At 42.9% G+C, this 14649-nt stretch overlaps 3 protein-coding genes across 3 annotated transcripts in view; all 3 read right to left on the bottom strand.

Annotated features, from left to right (window-relative positions):
• Window positions 1–10826: 10826 nt before the first annotated feature.
• LOC115462053 (gastrula zinc finger protein XlCGF71.1-like) lies at window positions 10827–11519 on the bottom strand. Its single transcript, XM_030192100.1, has one exon. It carries the CDS (start codon window positions 11517–11519, stop codon window positions 10827–10829), a length of 693 nt encoding a protein of 230 aa, XP_030047960.1.
• On the bottom strand, window positions 11516–12022 carry LOC115462054 (gastrula zinc finger protein XlCGF9.1-like). Its single transcript, XM_030192102.1, has one exon. It carries the CDS (start codon window positions 12020–12022, stop codon window positions 11516–11518), a length of 507 nt encoding a protein of 168 aa, XP_030047962.1.
• Window positions 12023–12307: 285 nt separating this feature from the next.
• LOC115463669 (protein ZNF783-like) overlaps window positions 12308–14649 on the bottom strand; it is a 58906-nt gene continuing 56564 nt past the window's right edge. The window contains exons 5-6 of the mRNA XM_030194377.1: window positions 12777–12905; window positions 12308–12464 (exon numbers count right to left, since the gene is read on the bottom strand). Coding sequence (XP_030050237.1) covers window positions 12331–12464; window positions 12777–12905 — 263 coding nt within the window. The 3' untranslated portion in view covers window positions 12308–12330. The remainder of the gene's footprint in view (window positions 12465–12776; window positions 12906–14649) is intronic.

Here is a 14649-nt window from a genome sequence, read left to right on the forward strand (position 1 = left end):
TCTGAGTGTGTTTTTGCACAAAGTTGTGCTTAGTGTTTTGCAGTTGAGCGATTGTGTTTAGTATATGCTTTGAGCAACCACTTTATTCTTTGACATATGATACATATCTAATATCTAAATTTAATAAAAGGTATTAACTGTGACTTTTATTTTACTTATTTTTTTCTGTGTGTTGTCAAACACTTATGGAGGTAAGCTCCGCCCCTGGCCCACCCCTAACCCCGCCCCCTTTAGCCTCCCCAAACAGTTGGGCCACCGACCGCCTATGGCAGGCATGGATGGGAGGGCAGAGAGACAGGCATGGATGGGAGGGCAGCAGCAGGGCCCAGGGAGAGGACAAATTGCTGGAAGGGGAGGGGAGAGAGGAGGATTGCTAGCTATGGATGCAGCAGGGAAGGGCAGAGAGGGACAAGGATGGACATGGGGGCCCAGGGAGAGTACAATTTGCTGGAAATGGAGGGGAGGGGAGAGAGGAGGATTGCTGGCTATGGATGGAGGAGGGAAGGGCAGAGAGGGACAAGAATGGACATGGATGGGAGGGCAGGACCCAGGGAGAGAGAAGAAATTGCTGGAAATGGATATAGAGCAAGAAATGAAGAAGAAAGGAGGAAAGTAAAGAAATAAATGGAAAGGAAGCCCTGGAATGGAGTTAAGAGGACAGATAGCAGCAGACTCAGATACTGGGCCAGCATGATCGGAAAAAGAAAGTCACCAGACAACAAAGGTAGAAAAAAATCATTTTATTTTCATTTTAGCATTTGGAATATGTCCACTTTGAGAATTTACATCTGCTATCTTATTTTGCAATGTATAGCAATTTGTTTCTAAGAATATTGCTGACAATTCCTGTCAGTGTGGCAAGTGGTGAGCGATCATTTTCACCGGGGGGGGGGGGGGCTGATCATTTTCACCGGGGGGGGGGGGGGGGCTGATCATTTTCACGGGGGGGGGGGGGGGGGCGCCAACTGATAGTCTGCAGGGGGGCGCCAGAGACCCTAGGCACGGCCCTGGGTATAACAAGGATTGACCTGAAACAAGAAACATCTAACTGAGAGTGCAGCCTGGAACAGAATAAAATGGGCCTAGGAGGGTTGGAGTTGGATTCTAAACCCCAAACAGATTCTGCAGCACTGACTGCCCAAACCGACTATCGCGTCGACTGTCCTGCTGAAGGCAGTAGTGAGATGTGAATGTGTGGACTGATGACCACGTCACAGCCTTGCAGATCTCTTCAATAGTGGCTGACCTCAGATGAGCCACTGACGCAGCCATGGCTCTAACATTATGAGCAGTGACATGGCCCTCTAAAGTCAGCCCAGCTTGGGCATAAGTGAAAGAAATGCAATCTGCTAGCCAATTAGATATAGTGCGTTTCCCGACAGCAACTCCTCTCTTGTTGGGATTAAAAGAAATAAACAACTGGGCGGACTGTCTGTGGAGGCTTGTCCGCTCCACATAAAAGGCCAATGCTCTTTTGCAGTCCAAAGTGTGCAGCTTGCTTTCGCCAGGGCGGGTATGAGGACGGGGAAAGAATGTTGGCAAGACAATCGACTGGTTCAGATGGAACTCCGACACCACCTTCGGCAGGAACTTAGGGTGCGTGCGGAGGACTACTCTGTTATGATGAAATTTAAGATAATGAGCATGAACCACTAGAGCCTGAAGCTCACTGACCCTAAGAGCTGAAGTAACAGCCACCAAGAAAATGACCTTCCAGGTCAAGTACTTCAGATGGCAGGAATTCAGTGGTTCGACAGGGGGTTTCATCAGCTGGGTGAGAACATCATTGAGATCCCATGACACTGGAGGAGGCTTGACAGGGGGCTTTGACAAAAGCAAACCTCTCATGAAGCGAACAACTAAAGGCTGTCCAGAGATAGGCTGACCTTCTACACGTTGATGATAAGCACTAATCGCACTAAGGTGAACTCTTATTGAGTTGGTCTTGAGACCAGACTCTGATAAGTGCAGAAGGTATTCAAGCAGGGTCTGTGTAGGACAAGAAAAGGGATCTAGGGCCTTGCTGTCACACCAGAAGGCAAACCTCTTCCATTTAAAGGAGTAACACCTTTTAGTGGAATCTTTCCTGGAAGCAAGCAAGACTTGGGAGACACCCTCAGAAAGACCCAAGGAGGCGAATTCTAAGCTCTCAACATCCAGGCCGTGAGAGCCAGAGACTGGCGGTTGGGATGTAGAAGCGCCCCCTCGTTCTGAGTAATGAGGGTTGGAAAACAGTCCAATCTCCACGGTTCTTCGGAAGATAACTCCAGAAGAAGAGGAAACCAGATCTGACGGGGCCAAAACGGTGCTATCAGAATCATGGTCCCTCGGTCTTGCTTGAGTTTCAGCAAAGTCTTCCCCACCAGAGGTATGGGAGGATACGCGTATAGAAGGCCTGTCCCCCAATGAAGGAGAAAGGCATCCGACTCTAGCCTGCCGTGGGCCTGTAGTCTGGAACAGAACTGAGGGACCTTGTGATTGAGTTGAATGGAAAAAAGATCCACCGAGGGGGTGCCCCACTCTCAGAAAATCTTTCTGGCTACAGCCATGTTCAGCGACCACTCGTGAGGTTGCATTATCCTGCTCAACCTGTCGGCCAGACTGTTGTTTACGCCGGCTAGATAAATGGCTTGGAGAAACATGCCGTGTTGGCGAGCCCAAAGCCACATCTGTACGGCTTCCTGACACAGAGGGTGAGATCCGGTACCCCCTTGCTTGTTGAGGTAGTACATCGCAACCTGAGTCTGACATCTGAGGCTGGCACGAAATATATTTTTTAAAATTTGTATGAAGTCTTTATTAACCATTAAAACATAACAAAAGGCTCATTGAGCAAAGCTTACAGTGCACTGTTTCTTAGGTTAGACAAGCAGGCAAAATCACCTGGTGCACCATTATCCCAATTTTAACATCCATATAATAACCTCAATTAACTTCAAAATTTGTTTGATTTTTACATATAAATTTATCCCCCTCACCATACCCTCCCATCCTCCCCACGGTCCTCCAACCCAACCCTCCCAAAGAAAAACCCTCTTGACACTTCTTCCCATGTACAACTCTCATAACTCACACTAGTCACACTGAACACTGAGAATGAAAAGTTTCCATACCGAATGCCATTTACTCTTCTGATGCTTTCGCTCTGCTAAGAGCCTTTCCATCTCACAAACATGTCTCACTTTACTGAGCCATCTCTGGACTGAAGGAACCCCTACCTGCTTCCAATGAGAGGCAATGACCACCCTAGCTGCACCAACGCTGCTGACAAGGCTTCAGACCTACTGCCTTTACAGAGAAGAGAAAGATTTCAGGACTGGGCATCCCACCCATCTCTGCAGCCTACTATGGACCGCTTTCCAGAACGCTCTGACTTTTATACAGTTCCACCACACGTGCCCCATTGTTCCCCTATGGCCACCCCCCCCCCAGCACAGGCCTGATGAAGCTGGATATATTCGCTGGAGACCATCAGGTGTTAGATACCATCTAAACAGCACTTTCACTGCATTCTCTTTAAAGAGTGTACGTGAATTGACACTCCCACCGCTGCATGTTCTATTGTCTCCCACTCAGCCTCCCCCAGGGCCATACCAAGCTCCCTCCGCCAGCCCTTCCTATGAAGGCTATAACATGGGGATTGTGCACTGACACATTTATATAGGCAGCTGATCAATCCCCTAGAGGATGAAGTTTTTTCACAGATCTCTTCTAAACATAGCTTTTCCTGAGTTACTACCGATCTGACTGCCTCCGTCTTAAGAAAATGAGACAACTGGAGATATGCAAAGACGTCCCCCTCCACCACAGGGTATCTAATCTTTAAGACAGAAAAGGGCAGCAACAAGTCCGCTTCAAAGATTTGTTCCCAGGTTCTCACACCTTCGCCATACCATCTTGTGAATACCCCTGTCATGCTTCCTGGCAAAAATAGTGTATTAAAAGCTATAGGCGACAAGCGAGATAGAACACACTGTCTTTTTGGGAATAGACTATCCCAGTAATGAAGAGTAACATGTATAGACAGGCACAGTCCCTCCCCCAGCGATCTAAAAGATCTCGGGAGCCACGTAAGTGCACCCAGCAGTCTCAAACCCATTGAGTACTGTTCCAAGTGTACCCATTGTCTATCCGGATAATCCTGATACCATTCAACCAGGGGCGTATCTGGAATCCGGCGGTAGGGGGGTCCAGAGCCAGAGAGGGGGGGCCCATTTTGCCTCCCTCCCCCCCCCCGCCGCCGCCGCCGCCTCTCTCCACCCCCCTCCCCGCCGTCAACCCTCCCCCGCTGCTTACTTTTGCTGGCGGGGGGCCCCAACCCCCGCCAGCCGAGGTCCGACCCGCAATCTCCATATTTCGTCTTCCTCCGTGGCCATGTGCTTCAAGGAAGTAACGCTGCAGTGCTGATTCGTTGAATCCAGTTCGGCGTCTGACGTGCGACGTCAGACGCCGAACTGGATTCAACGAATCAGCACTGCAGCGTTACTTCCTTGAAGCACATGGCCACGGAGGAAGACGAAATATGGAGATTGCGGGTCGGACCTCGGCTGCGGGGGTTGGGGCCCCCCGCCAGCAAAAGTAAGCAGCGGGGGAGGGTTGACGGCGGGGAGGGGGGCCAGGGCGAAATCTGCGGGGGCCCAGGCCCCTGTGGCCCCACGCAGATACGCCCCTGCATTCAACTGCTGCCTTCCCTTGGGCTGCTCTATAATACTATATGAGATTTGGGACACCCATCCCTCCCCTCCTCCTCTCTTGATAAAGAAGGGTATGCGATAACCTCGGATGTTTACCGGCCCAGATGAAGCACACAATGCGATCCTGCAATGCTGCAAGGAACCGCCTGGGCATCATCACAGGTAACACCTGAAATAGGTATAGCAGACGTGGCAAGACATTCATCTTAACAATAGCTATCCTGCCAAACCAGGAAACAGCCAGGTCCCTCCACCTTTCCAAATCAGCTGCAATAGCTCTAGCCAAGCCCTTGTAGTTAGCCGAGAAAAGCTCTGAGAGGTCAGAGATCAGGTTTACACCCAAATATCGAATTCGCTTGTTGGCCCAGCGAAAAGGGAAGGATGTCCTCAAGGATTCCACTACCTCCGCAGGAAGGGTTACATTCAAGGCCTCTGACTTTGTCATGTTTACTTTGAACCCAGACACTGCCGAATAATCATCAATGATACGTAAGAGATTAGGGAACGTAGACATGGGACGAGTCACAAACAACAAAACATCGTCCGCGAAGAGAGCCATTTTGTGTGTCCTACCTGCTATAATAACTCTCAAGATATCCGGGTTCATTCGCACCCTGGAAGCAAAAGGCTCCATAACCATGGCAAATAAGGGGGATAAGGGACATCCCTGTCGAGTTCCTCTATGCAATGTAAACAGCTCCGAGGTACTCCCATTGACCCTTACACATGTTCTAGGTGATTCATAAAATGCCTGTATCCATCCCCTGAACTGTGCTCCGATCCTGAATGCCTCTAAAACCTTGTACATGAAGGGCCAATGAACCCTGTTGGAAGCTTTTTCTGCGTCCAGACTAAGAAGACACAGAGGCCTCTGATCGCTCCTGGCTAAATACATTAAATCTACTGCACGCCTTATATTGTCCATTGCCTTTCGATATGACACGGCACAAAATATATTTAAACATGGTTTTTGAGGGTGGGAGGCAGGGGCGTAGCCAGACACCCAATTTTGGGTGGGCCTGGGCCCAAGATGGGTGGGCAGAAGAACCTTGCCCTGTCCCACAGGTGATTTGGTCTCTCCTTCTCGCCTGCATGCCATATGGTCTCTCAAACATCCCCCCTCTACCGTATACCTTTTAAATAGCAGATTTTCACCAGCAGTGAGCAGCAACTAATACACACTGCTCATGTTGGCCCCACACCCTTCCCTCTGATGCAACTTCCTGTTTCCGCCTAGGCAGAAATACATCAGAGGGAAGGCTGTGGGGCCGGTGCAAGCAGTATGTATGTCACTGCTCACTGCAGGCGAAGATCTGCTACTTACAAGGTATGCAGGAGGGACATGTTGGGAGTTTTCGGCTGGTGGGGCTTGGGGATCCCTGCCAGCCACATCATAGGTATGCTGCTACTGGGTGGGCCTGAACCCAAAGTGGGTGGGCCTGGGCCCACCCAAGCCACCCTTGGCTACGCCACTGGTGGGAGGGGGTTAGTGACCACTGGGGGAGTAATGGGAGGCCATCCCTGATTTCCTCTGGTGGTCATCTGGTCATTTCTGGCACCTTTTTGTGCCTTATTCGTTAAAAAAAAAAAACATGTCTGGGTGAAAACGTCCAAGTGTTCATCATGGACGTCCTTGCTTTTTTCAATTATGGGTCAAAGACGTCCAAGTGTTAGGCATGCCCAAGTCCCGCATTCGCTACACCTCCGACACACCCCCTTGAAATTTGGACATCCTTGCGACGGACTGCAGTTGGAGACGTCCAAAATCGGGTTTCAATTATACCAATTTGGATGTCTCTGGGAGATGGACATCCATGTTTCGATTTATGCCAAAAGATGGATGTCCTTCTCTTTTGAAAATGAGCCTGCAAGTCAACTTCATGCTTTGTAATGTCATTTTTAGTAGCATTTCTCTCAGTCATTACCCAAATACAAATAAAATTATAATTTTAATTATATGACCATGTCTGCCTTGTATGGTAGCTTTTGTTAATTAAAGCAATGTCAGAAAAATATTTGCAAGTGCGATTTTATTATGCAGGCAAACAATACACCGCCAAAATACAAAATAGCAAGCAGCACAGTATTAGTCACCAAGATTATACAAAGTTGATTATTTTCAGTGGAAAATAAAGCTATTGGCTGTCTGCCTATGTGAATATTCCATCACTGTTTAATTATTGCTACCAAGTATTACATATTTAGGGCATATGCCTTAAACATAGTTTGTTTACATTTGGTTATCTAGACCTTACATGCACATTATTAAACCCAAAGGCAAAACCAAAGTGTGGTACATAAGTACATATGTATAGCCATACTGGGACAGACGGTCATCAAGCCCAGCATCCTGTTTCCAACAGTGGCCAATTCAGGTCACAAATACGTGGCAGGATCCTAAAAAGTACAAAATATTTATACTGCTTTTCCCAGAAATAGTGGATTTTCCCCAAGTCCAATTTAATAATGGTCTAACAATAATGGTTTTAAACAATTTGGTATGAACTGTGTTATGACTTTACTTGTTATGAAATGCTTTTAGTCCTTCTGAACTATACATCTGTTGTGTTATTTTGGTGGGTGGAAACAGTCAGGTGTGCTTATAGGAAGGGAGGGGAGTATGGGGGGGGGGGGGGGGGGGAAGGGTTCTTGGGGTAAAAGTAAAAGTTTTTATGGTGCCATGTTGGATGGTTTAGTTTTTTCTTGTTCTTTATGAAGCTTATCAACCAACATGTTTTGCTTTTAATAAAGATGATTAAAACATAAAAAATAAGTTTTGGATGTTACTGAATTCTATTATTCTGTCTCACTGCATTTCCAGTTTTGGCACAGTATGAGCCATCACAAGAACAAAATATAAGAAAACCAATGGGCTTATAGCCCATTTAGTTGTTTCAACAAATGAGAGATCTGTTTGACAGAAAATATTTTTATTATTTTGACTTATAAACCACTTATCCCTGAAACATGCTCAAACAACGGAATAATCCATTTCTGTATCTAAAAGGTAAAGTTCTACAAAACAGATGAAGATGTGATTGCATGCGCCCGAATGAAAAGAGAGTTTAATTCAACTTCCATTTAATTTCAATATATTCCATCATCTTTATAACACCAAGCTTCCCAAGGCTCATTACAACATTTATTTATTTATTTGTAGCATTTGTATCCCACATTTTCCCACCAATTTGCAGGCTCAATGTGGCTTACATTTGCCGTAATGGCGGTTGCCATTTCCGGGTAACAGAATTACAAATAGTATTGCATTAAGGTGCATACATACATGGTAACAAACATGGAACATAACATAAATGGAGCAGATCATGGTGTATATATACATCATGTGTATACATACATGGTAAGGAAGAATAAATTATGGTATTGTGTGAAGGTTCCTAAGTAATAAATTGGATTGTAACATACATTAGGTCATCGACTACAAAGAGTCCCTATTCAGCATAAGGTTTGAAGTGGTATTGCTTGATCATTAATTTCAAAGAGTTTAATCAGTCATGTAATAAGTGTTCGGTTTTGTAAGATGAACCCATCAGGAAACAAGATATCCTCACTAAAATTTGGCCATCTGTATTGTATATAGTGTATTTTTTTAGTTTTTAGTATAGAAAAGTTAGCACAAAATACAGTTTAAAATTGCTGTTCTAGCAGCTATAATAAATTTGTTTTAGCTGTTTTAGTGATATAAATATCATGAAATAACAATTGAATATCTACATATGAGAAGCTTTAAAATAAATTAAAAAGCTGTCCAAGAAATAAAAAAAAAAAAGAAAAACGTTTTGCCCTCCACCTTTTAAGGCACTGCCTATCCAACTGAAACAGCTTTACACTTGTTACAGATGGACCAACAATAAAAAAACAACAATGTGGATGCAGCTGCTCATTGGTTTGCTTGCTTTGTTTTGAGTAAATGGGGATGACGGCTAAGCTGGGAAGGGAAACTCAGACTGTCCTAATTGGCTTCATTGTTACAATAAACTAGACAGGCTCACTTCCAATCCTGTTTATTAAACCTCCTTGTCCTTTACTCTCAACAGTGCCTCAGCAAAAGGCTTCCTGGTATCCTACTGACTTCAGTGTTCCTGCCTTGCCTTGCTCTAGTGTTCCTACCAATCTATTCCTGCCTTGCTTTGCTCCAGTGCTCCTGCCCTGACTTGTTCCAGTATTATTGCCAGTGTTCCAACCTACCTTGCTCGTTCCTGACTTTGCTAGCTTGCGGCCCACCTGGATCTCTGTCCTGTTCCAGATCTTGTTACCCAGCTGTTGGGTCTGGCCTTTGTTACATCCTGCTTGGTTCTGCTACAGTGTCCTGGACTTTGTCAAGCATCTTCAGCAGTCAGTGAAGACCTGTGCTGCACTTGCACCACATAGGTGGAGCCAATCTTGCTACGGCCCAAGGGCTCACTTTCCTCGTATCATGACACATATGGTTATTTTACATTTTATATTATTTTATTTATATAATTTTAACAAATTTGAACAAGATTTTTAAAGATCATTGTCCAGAAATGGGAAAGGATACATAATGATCAGATTATAATCAAATACCAAAATATTAGTATTATTATTCGTCCCCAACAGAGGCGAGAGATCCCAGTAATCATAGAAGTAGGCATTCCTTATACTGTAAGAACATAAAAGAAGAAGAAAGAAGAAAAAAAAAAAGAAATAACAGCACCCAAAGACCGTTAATACATTCCAACCTTCTAGCTCAAGATTCTAACTTTAGAATCAAGAAATATTCTTTAACTATTTGGGTTCCCAAAAATATAGTTATGACCTTCCAACTTCACATGTTATTTAAAAGAAAAACATAACTGATCGCCCATAGCCTGAACGTCTTTTCTGAATTGAAGAAAAGATTTACACTTAACCTGAGTTTGTTTAGACATATCAGGAAAAAGCCATACTCGATGCTCCAAAAACCAATCTCATATGAAGTCCTTATCAGACTGAAAACACAAAAATTACCAGCACAGTACCTCTAGCATCAATTTCCTCCATAGATGTTTCCAGAGAAGTTGTTCAATTTAGGCTTTCAGGGGAAACTTCCTCCTGTACCTCTTGTACTATATATCTTCTTTTTCCTTCTCAAAAAGTAGGCATAGAAGCCTTATTCAACAATAACTGATATTTTGTTCCATATATTTCTCTCTTATTGTCCTTGTGCTGTATTGCCATGATGTTATTAGAAATTATAATGATTGTATATTCTGGACAAGTTATTGGTCTATAAGTTCTAGGAATGTTACTTGGATATCCGTTTGGAAGTTCTGCCTGTTAACAGCCAATGTGGTGGTGTCAAATTTGTCTGCTTGATCAATAGAATTTTGCAGTTTGTCATGTCATGGTGGAGGGATGTTAAATATTTGAGCCAAAAATTGGTTACTCTATCTGGGCCAGTACTCTTCCAATGTGAAGAAGCTCTTTTAATGTATTTTCCAACTCTTTTGTTGTTACTTCAGGCCATTCCATGGAGGTGTTTACCCACTCCAAATTCTGTATGCCAGAGAGACAATCTGCATTTTGGTTATGCTCTACAGGGCCGTTATATAATTGTCTCAGCTTTAGTTGGTGGTGTTTTCATTGTGTTGATAGTCTTTCCTAGTTCCCTGTAGAACTGTTTCAGGTTTTCCTTTAAATAATTTATTTTGATATCTCTCTTTTCTATTTTCTTCATATGTCTGCAATTTTTGTGCTTCAGCTGTTATTTTCAACTTATTATTGGAGCATATGAATTTAAGATCTTCTGTCAATGCAGCATGTTTCAGTTTAATATTTTGGATCTTCCTCTGTATCTCTGGTGATCATGATACTTTTAGGTGCATGTCAAGGATACTTCTCCTCGCAAAGATTTCATTTTTTTTCTCCTCAATGCGAGTTTCCAAGTAGGAGCTGTCATCTCATTTTCTTTCAACCCTGGATCCTCAATAGTAAATCCCCCTCTGTAATAAGTTTGGCTGCACAGTAGTGTATTCAGTCAATTTTTGTAATATTCAAAGGTTGTCTTTTTATACCAATTATGGATTTATTCATCATATTTCTGTGCTTTATGGGTTAAATTCAACTTGAGTATCCTTTCTCTCTTCAGCAGCCCTGCATATTTAGCTATGTTCATGGTCTCTCATGAGTCATTCTATGCCTTTTCAGATGAGCTTTCCGAATGTAACGTTTATCACATTCAGAACATTTAAATGGCTTGTCTCCCGTGTGAATCATTATATGCATTTGCAGGTCCCTTTTACAACCAAAACATTTCTCACATTCAGAACATTTAAAAGGTTTGTATCCCGTGTGAATCATTGTATGCAGTTGCAGATGGTCTTTCCGACTGAAACATTTATCACATTCAGAACATTTAAAGGGTTTATATCCTGTATGAGTCATTTTATGTCTTTGCATTTGGCTTTTCTCACAGAACTGTCTATTACATTCAGAACATTTAAATGGTTTGCGTCCCATATGAGTCCTTTTATGCCGTTGCAGATGAGCTTTCCGAATGAAAAATTCATCACATTCAGAACATTTAAATGGTTTGTTTCCTATGTGAGTCATTTTATGTACCTGCAAGTTATCATTTCTCCTGAAACATTTACCACATTCAGAACACTTAAATGGCTTATTTCCCGTGTGAATCATTTCATGCCTTTGCAGGTCTCGTTTCTGATAGAAACATTTATCGCATTCAGAACATTTAAAGGGTTTATAGCCCATATGAATCAATATATGTAGTTGCAGATGAGCTTTTCGACTAAAACATTTACCACATTCAGAGCATTTAAATGGCTTGGCTCCTGTGTGAATCATTCATGCCTTTGCAGGTCTCCTTTCTGATAGAAACATTTATCGCATTCAGAACATTTAAAGGGTTTATAGCCCATATGCATCATTGCATGCAGTTGCAGATAAGCTTTTCGACTGAAACACTTGTCACATTCAGAACATTTAAAGGGTTTACAACCCGTATGAATCATTTTATGTCGTTGCATTTGGCTTTTCTCACAAAAATATTTACCACATTCAGAACATTTAAATGCTTTATTTCCTGTGTGAGTCATTTTATGCACCTGCAGGTTATCATTTCTCCTGAAACATTTACCACATTCAGAACATTTAAATGGCTTGTCTCCTGTGTGAATCATTTTATGCCTTTGCAGGTCTCCTTTCTGATAGAAACATTTATCACATTCAGAACATTTAAAGGGTTTGTGGCCTATATAACTCAATTTATGCAGTTGCAGATGAGCTTCTTTAATTAAAAATCCATCACATTCTGAATATTTAAGTAGTTTTTCCCCCGTGTGAGTCATTTTATGCAGTTGTAGGCTGTCATTCCTCTTGAAATATTTATCACATTCAGAACACTTAAATAGTTTGTCTTGCTTGGTAGTATGTCCAAATAGATCAGTTTTGTGTGCAGCTTGACAGTCATGACCTTAGTCCCAAGTCCAGGTATGTGGTACTCAACAAAATGTGAGGTCTGTGTTAAAGATTTCCCAAGTATCAGCACTTCTAAAATGTTTAGCATCTTCGAGGCCTTCAGTTTGTTCCAATCTTGGGCTGTAGTCGAAATTTCTCTCTTGTGTGTTTGATCTCCCTCCTTTTAGGGTTATTTCTTTCACGCTAGCAATGCCTCCCTCAGAGCTAGATGAAGGAATTGGGCTATTTCTGAAGGGGTCTTTGTGTTTCCATCCTCCTTCTGCTGCCCATCACATGTTCTCATTCTCTTACTATTATTCCTAAATCCATCATCTGTTGGATAGAAATGAGTAGGATCATTAATTTTACTGCTTTGGAGAAGATGACATATAAGGAACTATCCCTATATGATTATTTAAAGAACACATTTGCTTGGTTAAGGTTCTATGATGTATAACAGGAAGTGGTGCTGCTTGTAGTCAGGTACAGGTGGGGCAATGGCACAAAAAGGCAAACAGACCATGTCTGATCTCCTCCTCACCTCTAGTCTCAGCAATGATTGCCTTCACTCTGATTATAGTCACTAATCAAAAACTCTGTAACACCCTGATCGAAACCTGGGATTCATTCAAGCCAAACTATCACCTGTTTCATGCAATTCTTCACACGTGCTCAGAACGGGAAGGTTTCTTTTTTCCTCTAATCCTTTGGGTTCAGTCCTGAATTCCTCTTCCTTAAATTGAATTATAATGTCAGGTTTGACATCAGGGAATCCTGTTATATAAAAACAAACAGTTACAACTGGGTCAATTTTTAAAGTTGACAGTCTGGAGAACTTTTTTTTTTTAACTGACTATGTTTGAAAAAAAACAAACCAAAAACATATATTAAGTGCCATAATACAAAGTCAGCAACACTGAATAACCATATTCACCACTGACTACCAGGCAATATTCAGCTGCTTTATGTACAACCCATGGAGCTTTTCTTTTGGACTTCTGTAGATAATAAAAGGTCCCCCCTCCCCCCGGCTCAGACTTAACTCCACCCAGGAACCACATGAAAAGCCATCTAGGTTTTAGGTGCAAGAATACACATAAATACTGGTGTTTTAGTCATTTACCTGTATATGTGGACAAATATGTGCATAAATGACCAGTTTCTGGCTGAGCAATATTCTGTAGTTACATGTCAAGATGCAATAGTGCATACATTGCAGGCTGATTTTTAAGTAGGGTATGGTCCCAGGAAGCAAATAGGAAAATGATCCACAAGGGCCAGGGCCAGGACTGGCAGGAAAAAGTGAGCAGACCAGAAGACTGCCCCCCTTAACTAAGCCGCATGGAAGAATGGGCTGTGTTAGCATTAGCGCACGGCTGCCGCTAATGCAGCTTAGTAAACGGGGGGGGGGGGGGGGGTAAATAATCCCAAAGTATGGTTAAAAAAACATTTTATTGAACAGCAGCAGAAGAGGGTGAAAATTGTGCCCAACTTAGCTAAGTTTCACTTTTTTACGCTGCATCAGGGGCCTAAATACTGTGGGCTGAGATCCTGGGGAACTGGATTTGATTCCCACTACAGCTCCTTATGACCCTGGGCAAGTCACTTAACCCTCCATTGCCCTGGAGTGCAGTAGCCGCCTAATGGTTCAAATCCCAAATACAGTCTAATGGTTAATGCAGGGTTGAGAAGCTGGGGAACTGGTTCGATTCCCACTGCAGCTCCTTGTGACCAAGGGGACGTTACTTAACCCTTCATTGCCCCAGGTACAAATAACCTTAGATTGTGAGTCCACTAGGGACAGAAAGTACCTGCAAAAATAGTATATATGTAAACTGCTTTGACTGTATCTACAGACAGGCAGTATATCAAGTGTGGAATAAACATTAACATATGGAATCGCTGCTAAAGGAAAGATGGAAAATGCACTAGAATCCAACGGGTTGTAGGAGCTGGGGCAACATGGGGAAAATCCTGCCAAACAAGTCTGATTGATCTCTTTGACTGGGTGACCAAAGAACTAGATGTAATCTTCTTTGATTTCAGTAAAGCTTTTACGGTTCCTCACAGAAGACTCATGAATAAGCTGAGAGGGCTGAAGTTAGGACACAAAGTGGTGAACTGGACAGAGGTGTGGTAAATGGAATTCATTCAGAGGAAAGGAAGGTGAGTAGTGGAATGCCTCAGGGGTTACTACTGGGGCTGATTCTGTTTAATATACTTGTGAGAGACATTGCTGAAGGGTTAGAAGGAAATGTTTGCCACTTTATGGATGACATGGAAATAGCCATCACAGTGGATACCAGGAGAGAGTAGAACTTATGAGAAGAGATCTCCCAAAATTAGAAAAATGGTCAAAGGTCTGGCAGTTTAAATTTAAACAATTCAATATATATCTGGAAGAACCTCAATAACTTACTGAGTCTAACTTTTACTCACTACTATGACTCAGAATTAAAAAAATTATCCAAAAACACCACCTCACTGCAAAAAAATCTAACAGAATAATAATATGTCT

This window comes from Microcaecilia unicolor, chromosome 2, assembly GCF_901765095.1.
Source record: "Microcaecilia unicolor chromosome 2, aMicUni1.1, whole genome shotgun sequence".
NCBI lineage: Eukaryota > Metazoa > Chordata > Amphibia > Gymnophiona > Siphonopidae > Microcaecilia > Microcaecilia unicolor.

What these genes read in the sequence shown, in the direction of transcription:
- LOC115462054 (XM_030192102.1), bottom strand. Translation starts at nt 12,022, where the DNA reads ATGACTCACACGGGGGAAAAACTACTTAAATATTCAGAATGTGATGGA.
- LOC115462053 (XM_030192100.1), bottom strand. Translation starts at nt 11,519, where the DNA reads ATGATTCACACAGGAGCCAAGCCATTTAAATGCTCTGAATGTGGTAAA.